This window comes from Festucalex cinctus, chromosome 14 (genome assembly GCF_051991245.1).
Source record: "Festucalex cinctus isolate MCC-2025b chromosome 14, RoL_Fcin_1.0, whole genome shotgun sequence".
NCBI lineage: Eukaryota > Metazoa > Chordata > Actinopteri > Syngnathiformes > Syngnathidae > Festucalex > Festucalex cinctus.
Window position 1 is genome coordinate 18,492,995 of NC_135424.1, and position 19,320 is coordinate 18,512,314.

The 19,320-nt window shown below is 38.3% G+C and overlaps 3 protein-coding genes across 4 annotated transcripts; 2 read left to right on the forward strand and 1 right to left on the reverse strand.

Moving 5' to 3' along the window:
• Positions 1 to 84: 84 nt before the first annotated feature.
• LOC144000840 (sphingomyelin synthase-related protein 1-like) lies at positions 85 to 9,826 on the reverse strand. Of its 2 annotated transcripts, none has more exons than XM_077494513.1 (6): positions 9,694 to 9,826; positions 5,369 to 5,983; positions 5,168 to 5,263; positions 3,345 to 3,462; positions 3,064 to 3,214; positions 85 to 1,015 (listed from the first exon to the last, which is right to left on the reverse strand). In XM_077494513.1, the coding sequence occupies exons 2-6, from the start codon at positions 5,977 to 5,979 to the stop codon at positions 711 to 713; spliced, it is 1,281 nt and encodes a 426-aa protein (XP_077350639.1). In that variant the 5' UTR covers positions 5,980 to 5,983; positions 9,694 to 9,826; the 3' UTR covers positions 85 to 710. The 2 variants fall into 2 exon arrangements, with proteins under 2 accessions (XP_077350639.1, XP_077350640.1); XM_077494514.1 differs by lacking the exon at positions 9,694 to 9,826 and adding an exon at positions 7,564 to 7,959.
• LOC144000843 (dual specificity protein phosphatase 13A-like) lies at positions 9,780 to 12,191 on the forward strand. The gene is given in 4 exon segments (XM_077494520.1): positions 9,780 to 9,868; positions 11,272 to 11,496; positions 11,696 to 11,910; positions 11,983 to 12,191. Coding segments are annotated over 4 exon segments (738 nt in total).
• A 1,383-nt stretch (positions 12,192 to 13,574) lies between these two features.
• LOC144000846 (dual specificity protein phosphatase 13A-like) lies at positions 13,575 to 17,344 on the forward strand. Its single transcript, XM_077494522.1, has 3 exons — positions 13,575 to 13,756; positions 16,449 to 16,666; positions 16,733 to 17,344. The coding sequence occupies exons 1-3, from the start codon at positions 13,632 to 13,634 to the stop codon at positions 16,942 to 16,944; spliced, it is 555 nt and encodes a 184-aa protein (XP_077350648.1). The 5' UTR covers positions 13,575 to 13,631; the 3' UTR covers positions 16,945 to 17,344.
• Positions 17,345 to 19,320: the final 1,976 nt, after the last annotated feature.

Consider the following 19,320-nt stretch of genomic DNA (forward strand, 5'->3'; position numbering starts at 1 on the left):
CCACCTCAAATTTCTAGGCATAGTTATTAGAGAATAGAGATATACCTTACACACAAACATGACTTTAATTAAAAACAATTCACAAATGATTTAAAAATCAACTTTATATAACAAAAGCAAAAACTACTGTAATTGAAAAAGCAGTCAGTATAAAATATAAAAACGTTCTGCCGCTGTAAACATTGGGTAGTTGAGCCAAAAGGCATTGAGATCATCACTTGCATTGCAAATAAAAACACAAATTGTAAACAATCACGTTAAATGCATACGCACTATTGCATAGTTGTTTTTTTTAAACCCTGACAAAGTAAACATTTATTTCCTGCCGATGTGAGTAGGTGCAGCGCAGCCTCATACAAAAGCTTCTGTTCTCAAATGTCATTACACAAATAAATGAGTATGTCAATAAACAACGGAGAAGAAGCTTCTTTGGTAGCAAAAATGGCATAGTTACCAAAAAGTGATGTTACCATGTGAAACCCCACACAGCTTTGAGAGTGGAACACCACGGTGGTAATAATATAAGGCAAACCCATACTTGTGCTCTCCATCCAAGACGTGTTCAGTCAGTGCATGCAGACCTTCCTCCCAACACACGACTAATTATTATATCATGTGCGAGAGGCTGTTTTTTTTGTTTTTTTTTAAATGTACACATATCTTTGGCTTCCATATGCATACATCAAGATGTATACAGTAAGCATTACAGTCTACCCAATGAGCGTCTTCATGAAGGCGGGTTTAGCAAAGGGCCAGTGGTACTGGTTGGGGACGGGTCCGTTCACATTGCACTCGAAGAAGGAGAACATGGGGAACCAGATGCGAGCTCTGCGGCTCTGCTGGTAGGCACGGGTGTTGGCCAAGGTGTGGTAATAGAGGAAAAGGCGCGTGGTGATGTAGAAGGCGATGAAGACGTCGATTGAGTAGTGCTCGTGCGCCGCCAGGATGAAGAAGATCCCAAAGAGGTTCAACACCCAGGAGATGGTGTGAATCAAATTCCACGTTCTTGGAGTGTCTGGCAAAAGGGGAAAAAAAGAGAAGTCGACGATGGTAGAAGGATTTTATCATCTTAATTTATTTACAATATCAGAGAAATTCAACTGACTTTCATTTGCGTATTCAAAGACTACCTTACATTAGTCCCACATACACTATATGGCTTAATGTAAACAGTCACTGTCACACTACCACTAAAAATAGTTCCCCCCACTACTATTGATTAATGTCCTTTCTTGCACCAAAATTGTCCATCTGGATGGTTCAATGTTACTAAAAAATTAATACACGCTATTAAAGTCTATTGAAATGTAAATACAGAGGCTAAGAATAACAAGCTCAGAGATAGTGAGCCCACTTTGACATCCATTAAGAGAGTAGAATATGTTTTCACTAGAGGGTGGCTGGCTTTTAATTGCCAATTATCCATACCTCTTTAAAAATTCAAAGAGTTGGTCGGTTATTAAAGATTGATGTTTTGAGAACAAATGGTTTCCAGATGGACTGGCACAAGGAAGTCACATAATTATGTGCATGTGTTTGTTTTATTGATTCGGGAAAAGAAAACAAAGAAAAAAGAAAAAAAAGAAAAAAAACAATGTAATGACTCATTTATTCTTTCATATCAACAAATCATAAGAGGTAATCCTAATTCTTCAAAAGGACGGCATGCACCAATTAAATTTTTGTGCTTAATCCATCGTAGAAAGTCTGACTAAAACCCCATAATACAAAAACCAAAGCCATATTTCCTAAAGGAAATGATGAAATACAATTAATCTGTTTAAGGCTAAATCTAGACACCCGAAAATATTGAGAAAATGTAATTTTCTGAAGAATAACTGTAGTTTTATATGCAGAAAACAGTTTGAAAAAGGTGATCATTTAACACAATTTTACCTTTATTGAAGACTTGATGGTGTATGGAAAATGACGATTAGGGGAGATTAATGAGCCTTTTCGTACTTCGCTAAAGGTTTTCTTAATTCTATCATGTTTCTCACCATCTTTTTAAAATGGCTAACACCTGGAACTTCCTGTTGTATTGTGCAAGGAGGGTTCAACAAACGGAAAGGTACACTTGAATCTACATTTCCAGATTTTGCAATAAACATTCCCGGTCTGCTCGGCAACAGTAGACAAGTCAGGGTACCATTGGCCTAACAACAACACATCCTGTCAAAAGTCAAGCCTTGAGAATAAAATCACAGCAGTTTCACCACATTTTCTTTGGCCCAACGGTGGCTTATTTATTTAGCAGTCACAGTTAAATTATTTTGAATTATTATTATTTAAATCAAGGAAAACAAAAATTATGTAACTCACTGAAAAACTCCAAATTTAGAGAGGTCACAAATGTAATACTTTCGCTAATAATTGCCATATCCTTTCGTACTAGCCTAGCCTGTAACAGGCATTCCCAGTTAATGTTTGAAATGATAGAAGTACAGAGATTAATCAACGTTATTTCAATTATTGTATTCCAAAGTATTTTACCTTATCGTCATGTGATGAAAAACAACATTGAAAGATGTTGTGACATGTTCCTGCTCAGTGGTTACTTGGTTTCCCCGATTTATAAAACAACATTCTTGAGGGCGCTTTCTGTCAAGTCCAGCGAAGAATGCACTGATGCATGTTTCGGGGAAACTAAGCAGGCGTATGCCACAACGTAGACGGGCAATCTCTTCAGGGCAAGACTCAGCTGTCTACTTGCCCCTCAAAAAAACAGAGCACTTCTGTCGACAAAAATGTATATATTCTTGACAGAGATGACAAATGAGAAGGAGACGTGAGATAGGCTATCAACAAACCCATCTCAAAACAGAGGAGTCAGGGCACTCCACAAATTGCTCCATGTTTATGAATTGAGATTAATTTCTGTCAGACTTCCTCTGTTATGTCAATAAATTGTAATGTATAGGTTAGCATTGTGATTATAAATACACCTCTCCCACACACAACACACTGTAAGCCTCCATATCTGCAGCTCAGTAAATAAATGTCCTCACCCCATGGTCACAATTTGCATAAACAAAGCAAATACCCCAGAAATATTCCACTCACATTCTGTCACAAAAAAGTTGAGCATGGTAATGACCACCGTGTGTCCGCTGAACATGTAGTCTCCGCATGTTTGGACACCAGTCAGAGTCATCCCGAATCCGACCCAAATTGTCAGTGCCCTCTGTATCTTTTCCATTGAATCGCCGTATGTCTGGGAGAACAAGAGAGCCTCTAGTCAGCAGCAGTCATGCGGTGACTCACAGCTGGAGCGCCAAGCTCCTAAACAACAACTCACAAGCTCTCTAATCAGAATTGACAGAAGGTGCGTGGAAGCTTCTCACCTTACTGGCGCATTTGAGGTGATGGCCAGGCACGGAGAGCGAGGTGACAAACATGGTGCAGCAGCGAAGTAAAAACACAGTTCCCATCAGAGAACATAACCGCCTAATGAGAATGGACCTAAATACAACACAAAAGTGGGGTTGGGAGGAGAAATTCTGGTTGTTTATTACCTCCGCCAAGCATTAATTGTATGGTGAGTAATTGGTTCTTGAAGCAAAGATTAACTTCAGCGTCAGCCCTGTTCATACAGTCTGAAAAACCCAACATTTTTCAATTTTGCTATGTTGATACTCTGTATTAATTATACAAACCGAATGGCAGGAATAAAATTGATCAGGTAGGCAATTTCCCACCTAAAGTGGAGCCCAGCGTTCTCCTACTATATTCTACCAATTGTCCTCTTATTTAATCGGATAAAATAGATTTTGTCTTATTAAACACAGTAGTGTGCATGGTATTATTTTTGCCATCTTGGGGCTGCCATCCTCCTGTTCTACTGCAGTATCTGTGACTTTGAGTGTGTATGGCTCCAAAAGGCAGGGCCTGGCCTGGTGAGTGATGTGGGTGTCAGTGAATTGAGTGTGTGGAGTTGACTGGCTGTTTTTGTATAATTAGTAAGGCTGTCAAACTCTTACATTTTTTAACCAGATTAATCACATCTTAGAATTTTGATTAATCACAATTAATCACTTAATTAAAAGGTTTTTTATCAACATTTTTTGCCGGCCAAATTTGAGGTGTACCTGTTATGCGTTAATTCTTTCGACATTTAATGTTATGAGGACGTTTTCAACATTTTTTTGATCCACTGCACGCTTGTCCTCCTCTATTTCTAATCAGTTAATTACTTGCAGAATTTTAAATGAGGAAAAAAAAAATAACTCCAGTAGTTAGACATGAGCAAATATTTTGAATGTCATACGCAAATATTTATTAAATGCTTTACTTTAATGCATGTAATTATGTTTATTGTTCAAACACAACCTGCGCTACCTTCAACAAACCATCCGCTGTCAAGCTAAAGGATCATCTGTGGTCACAATTAATAGTGTGATTCATCTGTGTTAATACATGATTAGTGCAATATTTCTTTGTGATTAATCAATGTGATAACGCTTCAACTTTGACTAATAATCTAATTAGTAATTAGATTATTTTTCAAAATTGCTCAGCCCTACTAGACAATAAGCTAATGTCGATATATTATTTTGTGTTGACAATGGTGCAGTTGTGATACACGTTGCATTTTTTATCTTCCTTGTCAAGTGTGAAACGATCCCAAACTTTCATTCTGTCTTTTACGGACTTCATTTTTTGCAATCCCGTGACAGGGGTGTAAAGTTCCACCCTCACTTCTTCCGCCTTGTTAGATTTAAAGCACTCGTCCCCATCCAAAAATTTGAGACAGAATGTGTTGGCGTCATCTAATTATCTGAATGTAGGAAGCCCTGTCGCGCAGTGGAGGCAATATCTCGCTTGGCTAGATTTTGTGTAAAAGGCGCAGGCGGATAAATGCTTCTTTATGGCTCCAATGTGCCAACTTTGTGGGCTCTTCTATACGCGAAAGCAGCTTTTGTGGTAAGCAAGAAGGCATTCAATTTCTAAATCCGGATAGAGGACTTTATCTTCTTTTTTTCGCTGTTGAGTCTCAAAAGAAGCATTCCCCCCACATCCTAGGAGTATCATCGGTAATCCTAACATGTCATTCTCTAGAAGACAGAAAGCTAGCTAACAAATGGACACATAAATGCAGATCTACACATTTCCCCCTCCTTATTAATTACTATATTTTATTTATTTTGAGTCAAGATAATAGTTTTACCTCTGTTTATGAAGCAGCAGGATCAACATAAGCATATAGCACAGAATGAGGCCACAGGCTTCAGCCATTGCAAAAGCCCAAGGGATTCTTGGAACACTGTCAGGGGTTAAAATACATTAGTGTAAGAATGCAGATTAGATACGGGGACAAGGTGCACATGAACTAATATGTTGTTTATCGGGATGTATGCAGAGCTGATACCTGTCCAAGAAGATGTCAGGAAGTGGTGGATAGGTCCTCATGTCTGGTACACGTTCATGTACGATGACCATAACAAAGGAAGTTAATCCAAAAACTAAAAAGACATAAATGACACTCAAGATGGTCTTCCACACCTCCGGGTCCAGCCTTCCGGCCATGTGCTGCCGACATCTTCCGTTGGAGTGCGAGTGACACAATGTCGCTCTGGTTCCGTATTCAGATGGAGCGCCGTTCCTCTGTCGGAGCTCAGTGCCATTCCAGGGGAAGTCGCCTCCGTTGCAGTGCCTGTCGCCTCTCTCGCAACTCCACTCGGCCGCAGAGGGAGGCCCCAGCGGCAGACTGTCTCTAGGCTGGAGACCCAGCTCCTCCAGCTGGGCTTGGTTCTGTCTCTGGAGCTGACGGAGGGCTGTGGCCAGCCTCTTGATGTCCCCCAGCACCTTGAGGCTCAGAGGAGGCCCGCGTAGGTCGGCCTCAGTCAGGGTCAGAAGACTGGGTCCATCCAGGCGGTGGTGAGTACACAGCAGATCCACATAGTCGGCGAATCCTTCCACCTGCAGCCATTGGGCCACCTGCTTGTCGCTCCAAGCACTCACACTGCTCTCTGATGCCATGCCACTGCAGACAGACACAGTTATAGAGGCTAAGCAGCAAAACAACGCCTGATAGGTGAGCTTCCTAAATCTCTGAAAGTAGCCGCCGTCAAGCCCATTCTAAAAAAAATAAAAATAAAAAAAATAAAAAGCGAGAACACTGGATGTCTCCCTGCTAGCAAATTATAAACCAATCGCAAACCTTCCCTTCGTAATGAAAATAGATGAAAAAGTTTTTAATCACCTCAGCAATTTCTTGAGCTTAAACGGACTTTTGGATAAATTCCAGTCAGGTTTCCGACCTCATCACAGTACAGAAACAGCTCAGATTAATGTACTGAATGATATAAGATTGAGCACTGATACAGGGAAGGTATCGGTGCTCGTCTTGTTGGACCTCAGTGCAGCATTTGACACGATTGATCATAATATGCTGTTGGACAGGCTGGAAACTTGGGTGGGGTTAAATGGAACAGTCCTTAAATGGTTCAGGTCCTATTTGGAGGAAAGGAGTTACTTTGTGACCATTGGAAATTTTGAATCTGATCGAAAGACCATGACATGTGGGGTCCCTCAAGGGTCAGTCCTTGGACCCCTGTTGTTCAGTCTGTATATGTTACCTTTGGGTCAAATGCTTCAGAACGCCGATCTTGACTATCATAGTTATGCAGATGACACACAACTGTATTTATCAATGTCCCCAAATGACAGCAGTTCTATTAACGTATTGTGCAATTTTCTAGAGCAAATTAACAACTGGATGACCCAAAATTTCCTTCAGCTAAACGAAAACAAAACGGAGCTCACTGTTTTCGGCAATAAAGAAAAGAGAATTGCTGTTAAAAAACAGCTTGAGAACGCTTCAGAACGCTGCATCTCGAGTTCTGACCAAAACAAAGAGATCAGAACATATTACTCCAGTACTTAAGGATTTACACTGGCTCCCAGTCAGCTGTAGAATCGATTTTAAAGTTCTGCTACTCGTCTATAAATCACTAAATGGTTTGGGTCCTGAATATATCCAAGAAATGCCGATTGAGTACAAACCCAGCAGGGCTCTGAGATCCACAGACTTGGGCCAACTAGTGGAACCCAGAGTTCGAAGCAAACATGGTGAAGCTGCATTTAGCTATTATGCTGCACACAGATGGAATAGGCTGCCAACAGAAGTGAAGTCAGCCCGAGTGTAAATGCTTTTCAATCCAGGTTAAAAACTTTGCTTTTTTCTTATACCTTTGATTAGGGACTTTTAAACAGCTTTAACCCTTTGATGTGCAACATATTCATACACCCCTTCTAATGCACAACTTTTGACCCATGTTGTGCATCAAAGGGTTAATTAATTTTTAAAAAATTATTAATTATTAATTATTATTTGTATTATTTTAAAATTCATTATGTTCGATGTTTTAAAGTTTGTTGATTAATTTTTAAGAATGTTATTGTATGGTTTGTTTGTTTTTTTAGTAAATTTTGTAACCTACTTTCATTTATTTTTCTTCCTCTGAATGTTAACTACTTTTTCTTGATGCTTATGTTGTCTTTCCTTGTGTAAAGCACATTGAGTTGCCTTGTGTATGAAATGTGCTTTATAAATAAACTTGCCTTGCCTTGATACAGATGACTCCATGATTCAGCAGATGATTTGAAAGGGGCCATTCAGAGCATGGAGGTGGCTACGCTGACTGATCAAAGTCTTCTAGCGTCATCACCACTTCAAAGAAACATCAGGTTCATGACATCACTGAGCTGCACTGACATTTGTTTTTTTGTTTTTCTTACCAACGCACTACAACTGGATGAATAAGCCTGTTATTTAGAGACAAGAAGTCTCGTGATAACTAGCCACTTGCGTACTTTACGACGCTGCACCACTGCAGGCTAGGTCCATTATCTGTATTCTGATGACTACATATTCGCCATAGTCTTTATGGAATATAAGATCTCATTTTTCATATTAGGGGGAAAAAAAAAACATCAGCGTTGATATCATCAGTACTCCAGTCAAATGTTCCCCTCCTCCTATTGACATTCATACAGCTTAAATAAACTGTCCTTGCCCTGTAACCTGTAGATAAGATGACCACAGTGCAGCCCATTGAGCTCCTCCCTTTGACTCAAAGGTCAACAAGTACCAATCTCTGCATGCTGATGGGCAGCAGTGTACACAAAGTCAACACACGTGTCAGTATACCTTTTCATGCGTCATTAGGCTGTTATTTTCTGAGTTACTTTACTGTGACAACTGGTTTGTCAAGGCAGTAATCAGTAATAAAGAAAAGTAATCACATTAAGATTCAATATTATACCAATATCAACATCAGCTTCAGTGGAATTTAATTACAACACAATATTAGTTGCGGCACGGTGACTGACTGGTTAGCACGTCCACCTCCCAGTTCTGAGGACTCGGGTTTGAGTCCAGGCTCCGGCCTTCTTGGGCGGAGTTTGCATGTTCTCCCCGTGCCTGCGTGGGTCTTCTCCGGGCACTCCGGTCTCCTCCCACATTCCAAAGACGTGCATGGCAGGTTAATTGGGCGCTCCGAATTGTCCCTAGGTGTGCTTGTGAGTGTGGATGGTTGTTCGTCTCTGTGTGCCCTGCGATTGGCTGGCAACCAGTCCAGGGTGTACCCCACCTACTGCCCAAAGCCAGCTGAGATAAGCTCCAGCACCCCCCGCGACCCTTGTGAGGAATAAGCAGTCAAGACAATGGATGGATGGATGAATGAATGGACAATATTAGTCACAATTTCAATAGTATTGCATTTAATTTTCAACAGTGGTGCAATTCATGAGCATCAATATTTCGCATTTACATTAATGAGATTATCATTATTGGGTCTGTAAAGAAAGTTCAAGATTATTTATTATTTTTGGGTTTTTGTTTCGACAGAATAATACTGAACTTTTTTTGTGACAGACAAAAATTCTAATGCATATTTAAATGTTGACTGGGCTTTCCAAAACTTCTGTCTTAAATTCCTTTCGAAAATTCCACGTCATTAGTCACATCCCAAAGGATGTCACATGAAGTAAGCAGCTGAAAAACAACAGCAGCAACATCAACAGGAAGTCACAAAAGGCCAGATAGATTCAATAGATAAGAAGAGTGACTTAAATGGTCAATTTTAATTTTAAATTCATTGCAATTAATAATCTAGCATTGAAATCTCTAACAGAACGTTTCATATAATAAAAACACTAGTGTTTTTCTGGGCAAGAATGGTTTCAGGAAATATACAGTTTAACTCCTGCAAATGTTCCCACCGATTAGAGCACCGTATGCAAAAGAAAAAAAAAAAAAAAAAATAAAACATCAAAACCTCTGTGACAACATGAACAACCCTCTGGGATGGGCTGCGTTAAGTGTCAAGTCAGCTTGTTTTGCTTATTGAGTCACACACTGACACACAAGACGTGATGAGACTCACTTGCACAATATGGGCCTTTCAGTCTGTAAAGTAACTCGGAAGGCAACCGTAAATACTGAAAATTAAATTAAAAACTGTAACCACACCTTGAGGGATAACCAATAAAAAAAAACAAAAAAACGAGGAAAACCAGCAGTCAGCACAGTTCAGTACAGTACAGTAATTTACTTTCTATTGTTAACAATAACATAATAATTGTGTGAAACTACGCGGCAAATGTATTTAAAAAATGACGTGAGATCAAATGTGTGTCGGTGTAAATAAAAAAAGACTTTTGGTAAGAAGTGGAAGTCATTTTTCTTACCAAAGAACCAGTGTCAGTGCTTGTGTCAGCGTGGGGAGGCGGAGCAGGAGGTGAGACGTCTTTGCCTCGCATTGCAAGAGTGCTTCATGCCTTCTGTTTTCACAACCAAGCAACGGCAAACAGGAAGTGGCAATAACCAACAATAGCAAACGAGAGGAGACACAACCGCTTCTTGAAGGATGCGTGTCAGGCGCACTGCCACCTGTTGGCCAAATGTAGGAAGAGGATTTTCTTAAAAAAACAAAAAAACAAAAGAAAGAAAGAAAAAAGAAAGAAAAAAAAACTACGGTATGCTGTAATGAATACTGTACTTTAATCTAACATTTAAAAATTTGCTCTACCAAGTAATCCATATTATGAAAAAACAAAACATAAAATAAATACATGAATGAATGAATAAAATAAATAAATAAATAAATAAATAAATAAATCCATCCATCCATCCAACCATCCATCCATCCATTTTCTTGACCGCTTATTCCTCACAAGGACCGCAGGGGGTGCTGGAGCCTATCGCAGCTGGCTTTGGGCAGTAGGCGGGGTACACCCTGGACTGGTTGCCAGCCAATCACAGGGAGATAAATAAATAAATAAATAAATAAATAAATAAATAAATATAATTCAAAAAAAATTTCCAACAATGTAATCATTAACAAAAATTTTTACTCAGAATGATATATCAGTATCATATACTGTACTTTTCTGTTTATCTCTGTGTCCCAAAAACAGTGTTTCCCAGTAGGCATTACAAAAATCCCACTGTACCACCAAAACAAAATCGTCAGAATCTAAAATACAGTAATCTCATTTAACAAATTTATTTACTCAGAAAAATGTTATTTGTTAATATCCCAAATCAAACAAAATGCCGTTGAAAATGTTATTTCTTGAAAAGTTGCCTATTTTGTGACTTTAGTGACCAGCTACTTTTTGGCACTCAGTTTCTACTGTGGTTTGTTTTATATTATTTATTCATATTGAAGCACGTGATAGCCATTTTGACTGAAAATAACATCACCAAATATGGTTCTTACTCAATAAAGGTTTAACTATACAATACAGCAGTTTGCCCAAGTCAATAGTCCACCGCTTCATTTGCCTTTTTCACAGCTGCCATTTTAGAGAAAATAGTTAATTAATAGAAACATATGCTAAAAAAAACAACGCAAACTCAGTTTTAGAGGGGCATTACAAAGGAAGAACATTTAAGTCTCCAATGATGCAGATAAAGGAATTAATTTTCACCGTAACTATGGCATCAATGGAATTATGCACCCTACCAGAATCATAACGACACCAACCATCTGCTTGTTATCATCATAAAAAATGAAGCAGCCTGCTAACTAACAAACAGATGGGCAACCAAACAAATATGACGCTTCACAAATTTGTCTCACTTAATCAAACTTTTCCATCTGGATTCAATTTTGCTTCCCATTTCGGAGTGTTCCTATTTTGAAACTTAATAAACAGTAAAAGTGTTATCATTAAAGTGATTGAAAACAATCTTGTCTCTGCCAAACATTGCCACCTGTCTTTGGCAGTCAAGTGACATAAAACGGGAGGGCAACACAGTGTGAGTGTTTTAGTTAAACGTCTCTTTAGTGTAGTCATGAGTGATGCGTCATTAGTGAAATGCGACACTGAAGACCCCAGGAAGGATAATGTGAGAGAAGATGGCACGGAGGGTGAGCATTTAACAACCAGGCTCTCTCTCGAGGAGCTGGTGGAGATTTTACATGCAGCTCCTCGCTCCTGTCGCCATGGAGACGAGGTGTGGCCCAACCTGTACCTGGGAGACATGTGAGTTTGCTGTATAGCAGGGAGTGGGGAACCATTTTGAGTTTCAGATAGAACACCCAGGCATCCATTTTTTTCCTCGTTGAGTTGTCGGAATGATAGGCTACCTGAAACAAAATGGAAAAAAAGACGTGTAAAAGTGACTTTTGTGACAGACTGTATTTCAAGTCTACTTGTGTATGATGTCATTTGTTGTTTGTAGGTTCATGTCTCATGACAAGTTCGGGCTGTGGACACTGGGCATCAATCATGTGCTGAATGCTTCACATGGTAAACTGTGCTGTAAAGGTAGCGACGACTTCTATGGAACCACGGTGAAATACTACGGCGTACCACCCAATGACCTGCCCACATTTGACCTTTCACCTTTTTTCTACCCCGCTGCTACCTTCATTGACCGGGCTCTGACGTCAGGGGGTAATGTGTGATGCTGCAGTGAGAGCCTGCCAAGATGTTGAACAAACTCCAATTAATGTTTTTTATTAGCAGGAAGGATACTGGTGCACTGTGCTGTGGGTGTGAGTCGCTCAGCCACATTGGTCCTTGCATACCTGATGATTCAACATCACCTCAGTCTCCTCTCCGCCATAAAGTGTGTGCAGCAGAAACGCTGGATCTTTCCAAATAGAGGCTTCCTGAAGCAGCTTATGCGCCTCCAACAATCCCTGCAGAGGAAAGTAGACACCGTACCAAAATAAAAGTCCACACAGTAGAATACTGTTCAAAATTGATCTGATAAGAAAAAAATAATATTTGAAATTGTGCACCAAAATATTGATTTGAATTTATAAACATGTAAAAAAAAATCACAAATTAATTTGTTGAAATTTTATATTTAAGTGTTGTAATGATTGCCCTATAAATGATTCATATTGTTTCCAAACTTATTAGAATCGAATGCAATGTAGCATGAGAATAATATTTTATTCAAAAATTTTATTCATATATTGTACAATTAATTATTCAATATGCATATTTTCTATCCCAAACTCACAAAATATAAAATTTACTACCAGAACATGGACATTTACCCTTCTATATCTGTACATAAATGAATAATAAAGAACACAGAAGACATTTATTGTATTGTTTTTAACAAACGGTGATTAAAACATGCTCAAGTATATCACTTGAGTTGCTTCTTGATGATCAATAATCAAATAAAAGTAGTTTACTGAATTTTATCATTATTATGACTATGAGTGAGTACCGATATCAGGTATCATATCAGACCGATGCCAGACCTTTTTTATCGGTTGTTTATCGGCCTCCATCTTGTACCCATTTTACCATCAGGAACTAAAAAGCCTGGCTAACTGGTGAACCACATATTTTGATTGGGATTTTCTGACCACTAGATTATTATTATTATTATTATTATTATTATTATTATTATTATTATTATTATTATTATTATGAATGTATTTATTTAAAAAAAATATTTTGTGTTATAAAATATATACAAAATATTATTTTATGAGCAAATGGAAACAAATAATAATATAAAATTACGAATTTCTTGCAATTAAAAACATGCTATTTTTGGAAATACAGGTCTTTAAAATTATCTGTCATTGTTTTTTTTAAAAATGTACTTTATGTATCAAAAGTACTAGTGGTATCAGTACTTGATAAAAAAAAAAAAAAAAAAAAAAAAGTACTTGATATCGGTATCTGTGACTATTCAAGAGTTGCGTACACATACTGGTATAGGTCTGAATAAAGAGATTTGGTAGATACGATCCAAAAAAACTGACCCACAACTTGCAGTTTGGGCAAAATCTGTGGCATGATGTCATGCCAATGTTGATCTTTTGAACTAGTTTAGTCAAACATACTATACGTGTTGATGTATGAAGCAGTAGACAGGAAGTTGCACTGCTGGAGTGACCTCAGCGTGCCCGACTTTGACCTTTGGCCATCCTGCGACAGTATAGCAACACAGAATCACAGAGAGAGCAGTGAGCTAATTTTGTAGGCCAGCGACGTCCGTACAGGCAGCTGCTGGCGTCCTTCAGCAAGCAGCGAGCAGCCTTTGGCAGTGACAAGACACTCCACTTTCTCTCGCTCACACACACACACATACGCACGCGCACACACACACAAGGTGTTGTGGTCCTTGTGCCTGTGAGGAGATAATGTCAGGCCGCAAGGAGCAACAGGACCTGGCACTCATTAAACAACTGGAACTCATTCTGGATTCTTGCACACTGGAGCTCACGGCTGTGGATGAAGTCTGGCCAAACCTCTACATAGGAAACATGTGAGTGACATCTCAGTTGCAAGACGTTTTTTGTTTGTTTGTTTGTTTGTTTGTTTGCTTTGTTTAAGTGTAAAATTATTACGTTTGAAACAGCTTCTACGCGACTATTACCACAAGAATAAACTGATAAATTATTGTATATGTTCAAGGCACAAGTCAAGCTGGAATTTAAAACAAAACAAAAATAATCATTATTAAGGAATCCATAAACTCGGTTGAGTTCTGGACATAAATTGTCCTTAACAGCATTGTCTAACTAATGCAAGATAATCTTTAGCACGCAATTTACCAGAAAGATCGTTTTATTTGCCTCCGTAGGTGCTGCTGTTTCGATTAGCATCAGAATTCAATCGTCCGACATTTTTTACGCTGCTGTTTCTGAAAATCTAGGAAGCCGAGGACAGCAACCAACCAGGAACGTCCGCGAAAACAGTCCACCAATCAGGAGCGGGCATTTGCATATTTGTTTTCATTTGCATATGCCACTGATAGTACCTTGACTTAATAGCTTGGCTAGATAGAAAATGTTGAGTCTTCGCCCAGAAAAATAAATCCTACCTCATACCTACAATACCATTAACTATTGTTATGTTCTGGAGTTGGATCCCAGAACGCAGACTCAAATAAGAGTTTAACTCTTTATTCGCATAACATCGAGAGGCGTAGAACAAACTTGACTAGACAAGAAACAAAGGCAATGTATCGAGAATCACGAGACGCTAAGCTAACTTGGGCTGTGGATGTGCACAGAGGAACAGAGGTAATAATATGACAAAAAAAAAAAAAAAAGCACACCCTTCTCAGACAGGCTTATATAGGCAGTGAATCAATTTGATTGGTTGTGGCTAGACATGTGGGTAACAGGACTGACATGGAATTATCTAATTGGCTGTTGACCAGATAAAGAGATTAAAGATTCCTGACGTCACATAGCTTCTGACATCACATAGCGTCTTACCAGTTTAAACTAGATGCTGGTTACATCATTTCAAAACAGACACGTGACCTCACGCTCATGACCCAAACATAACCCTTGCATGACCTTAGTCAGGACAATAACAACCCCCCCAAGGACGCCTCCTGGCGGACCCCTAGGTTTAACTATTACATGACCCTAGTCATGACAGTAAGCATAACCCTTGCATGACCCTAGTCACAACAGTAAACATAACCCTTGCATGACCCTAGTCATGTGAGTAAGCACAACATAACCCTTGCATGACCCTAGTCATGACAGTAAGCACAACAGAACCCTTGCATGACCCTAGTCATGACAGTAAGCACAACAGAACCCTTGCATGACCCTAGTCATGACAACTATTTATTGTCAGTAAAAATAACATCTGAGTTAATAGAGATGAACTATTGTTTTTTTTTGTATTTGTTTTTTTGACAATTTTGAACGCTTCATTGCCCAATTTGCAAGCATATCTCAACATATTTCACAGAGCCGGCCTGGTGAGTCACAATCACCGCTAGCGATAAAAACGTACTTTAAGACTATTTAGTTTTGTCAACATAAACTAAACAAAAATAATTCGTCAACACACATTTTTCACCGGACTAAAACTAGACTAGACTAGACTAAAGCCCTCAATAATAAACAATAACTGGGACTAAATCAGTATGCATTTTCGTCGACTAATGAAGGCTGAGACGAAAATGTCCTTCACTCAATAAAAACTGGACTAAAATCTATGGACATTTTAGTTCATGAACAAAAACGAGACGAAAATTAGATGATTTTTGTAAAATCTTGTCTCTGCTCATCTGTCACGTCTGTGACATGTGACATACGGCACAAACATATAGGACAGACAGGAGGTGGATTCACAGTGAAAGGTTAAAAGAAAAAGTCTGTTATAGTTATTACTTAACATTAATCCAATGGCTATAATGTTCCGAAAATAATGTTAATGGGACTGCTAACTAATGCTGGCTAACTTACTAGCTCATAGCATGGAGCCATAGTAGCCACTGTAATTTTGTGTCAAGTTGTTTTTTATCAAAAAGATGAGAAATTTTTACGTGAAATTATCTGCTGACAAAAAAATATGCAGGGTTAAAATGGTTGTCCTGACTAAAATTAGTCTAAAATATTGACAGTTTTTGTTGACTAAAAATAGACGAATAAAATGACGTTTTCTTTGACTAAAATAAAGACTAAAATGCTACCTTTAGAGTCGACTTAAAATGCAATAAATAATAATGGGATGAGGTTGAGTTACTGTGATAAAAATTAACAAGTGTGCCTGAAATAGGACTTTTTTTTTTTTTTTGTGTCAAGTGTCGATGTTCCTTTTTATTGATCAAAGCTACATTGTCTTTAGCACTGAATAAAGGACACAGTTTATGGTCTCAATTATTCATTTGTAGGGGCACTACATATGAGAGCTCATTAACACAGCAGAAAACTTCCTTGATAATAAAGGCTTGCGACAAAAGACTCTTGTTAGTCTGAAGATGAGCTTGAATAGGCAGTTGAGTTCTTTGAGAATGACCCACGGCATATTGAGTAATTGCACTTAGTGTCATGACTTGATATAAAACAGGCCAGTTGGTCGGTCATTCAACTGAGTGGCAGAGTCAATCTGATTGTTACCATGGTGATTTTGGTGTGCAAGATTGGTCATGGTGATGATGTTTTGATGGTTTGGAACTGGCTTGTATGTGTTCTCGTATGTTTTTGAAGAGCTGTGGCACAGAATAGAAAGACTTTATCCAAGCTGGGCATCACTCACGTCCTCAATGCAGCTCACTCCAAGCAGGGAAGCATTGGGGACCAACGTTTCTATGGCAACGCTTGCATTTACTGCGGCATCCCAGCAGAAGACTCGGACCACTTTGACCTTAGCCAGTACTTCAAACCTGCAGCTGACTTCATCCATAAAGGCCTAAAGGACCAACAAGGTAAGCACGTTACCCAATTTCTGCATTTATAATCGCGCTTTTGATTTTCTTCCTGTGACTTTCCAGGGAAAGTTCTGGTGCATTGCATTATGGGCGTGAGCCGTTCAGCCACCCTGGCACTGGCCTACCTGATGCTACATCAACGTCTCTCCCTCCACGATGCTCTGAGGCACGTCGTGCAAAAACGAGCCATATACCCCAATCGGAACTTCTTGATGCTTCTCCACAAGCTGAATGAACAGTTGGCTTTCAAAAGGAGGTTGTGTCCCCTCCTCTGAAGCGACCCCTACTACATCGTTTCTGTTAACAAACATTTTGTATGGACAACAATTCAGGTTGTGGTTTCAAATTCTATATTTCTCCATCCTTGTCACACATCAAAATATCAACAACTTTGTATATACAGCATTGCTTTATAACCTTTTAAAACACTAGCAAGTCTTTTTCTGAATTGATATATTATTAAAATGCACATTGTGTTTGTTTATTTTTAACTGTACATACTAACCTTAATTATAGATTATGTCATTCAATGAGCATAGCAATTGTAATAAAAAAAAAAGGTGTAAAGTCAAGTCAACAAAAAAAGGAAAATGTTTTTTTTATCATTCTTCTCGAAATCATCTCACAAGAATGATCAATTTTTATATTATTAACAATCACATCACATTGCAACAAAAAGCAGCATTTACATTTTTTTCTTTACTCGTCAAACACGGCATTATATATATATATATATATATATATATATATATATATATATATATATATATATATATATATATATACATTCTAATATAGCATTTGTGGAATATTAATTAAGTAACAAAACCCACCTGTTTTTAACCATTTCAAATGGTGGCCATTTTGCCAATTGCTGCGGGCTAAAAGTGACATCACAGTTCCTCATGGGCAGGCTCAGATAATGACCAATCACGGATCACTTGTTTTCTGAGTTTGGTCATGTGACCTTCACAAGCTGAGCTGTAATTGGTCGTTACCTGAGCAACTGTGATGACATTTTCACTCGACAGGAAGTGGCAAAATGGCCGCCCTGTTAAATTTGTGTTGAATTGTGTCAATAAAAGCATTTGTATAATAATAATAATAATAATAATAATAATAATAATAATAATAATAATAATAATAATAATAATAATAATAATAATAATAATAATAATAACAACAACAACAACAACTAAATACATAAATAAAGAAAATAGCCGCCCTGTGAGATGGATGAAAACAGGTCATAATTGGTCGTTACCTGAGCAACTGTGATGACATTTTCACTCGACAGGAAGTGGCAAAATGGCCGCCCTGTTAAATTTGTGTTGAATTGTGTCAATAAAAGCATTTATATAATAATAATAATAATAATAATAATAATAATAATAATAATAATAATAATAATAATAATAATGATCTCAACACAGCAATAATAATAATAATAATAATAATAATAATAATAATAATAATAATAATAATAATAATAATAATAACAACAACAACAACAACAACTAAATACATAAATAAAGAAAATAGCCGCCCTGTGAGATGGATGAAAACAGGCAGATTTTGCTCCTTAATTTATAATCCACAAACACAATATTAATCAGAAAACTGTGTTAACGATAATTAATGGAATCATGTAAAATATCCCAAATTAATTTTACAAAAATAAAATGGATGGAGCCACTATGTGTTATTTGAACATTAAAAAAAAAAAAGCACATACAATACTGGTAAATGTCAGTTCTTCTCCAAGGAGAACAGCGTGGAACTAAGTGAGACAGCAAATGTTAAAGTTCATTGGAGAATGCCACATTGTTTTCCCTTGAGAGGACCTGCGGCGGGTTGTCACAGTGGATTAAATAGTTCTCCTTGAATCTGTTGTGGAACGTTGTCTTGATTTTACCATTACACTGCCGCGTTATCAAGGAAGCCAATGACACTCAGGGCTTTATCTACTGTATATCTCTAGCTATCTATAAAATATATCTAAACTGTACACCTGCTCAGAATATGGGAGCTCGTCTGAGAAATTACCAACATTTCCACGCATTTGCTTTTCTCAAATAGAGAGCCTTCAGTGTGTGAGATGCACATGTAGTTCGGTGTAGTCTGTGCATGTGTGCTAGACTAAAATGTCTCTGAGGGATCCACCACGGAACACCCCCCCCCCCCCCCTTCCGTGACAACGCTCCAGGAGCTGCTGCTAAAAGTCAGACAACCCACTGGGCATGTCAATCAAGTGTGGACCAACCTTTACATTGGCAATGATGTGCATACGCAGACACCCCAGACACCCTTATGAGCACTGGTTCAGTCTAGTCTGTGCATTTGGTACCTGGGCCTTCAGTTCAGGGGGGATTTCCATCACAGTGCAAACATGGAAAGCATCAACTCATCTGGAGCAGTTCAGAATGGATAATAACCTGATAAAACAATAAAGCATTTAATTGTACCAGAGCCGCTGATGAACCAGGAAGCAGTCAACTAACTAACTAACAGATCCACGAACTACCTCAAGTAAGTTTTTCCCCCCCACACAATTATTCCTGGAATGTTTACTCTTTTTCTGTTTGAAATAAAACTGTAAGCCCTTGCACCAAAATCAAGAATGGTACAGCAACCTCGCTAGCTAGCAAACA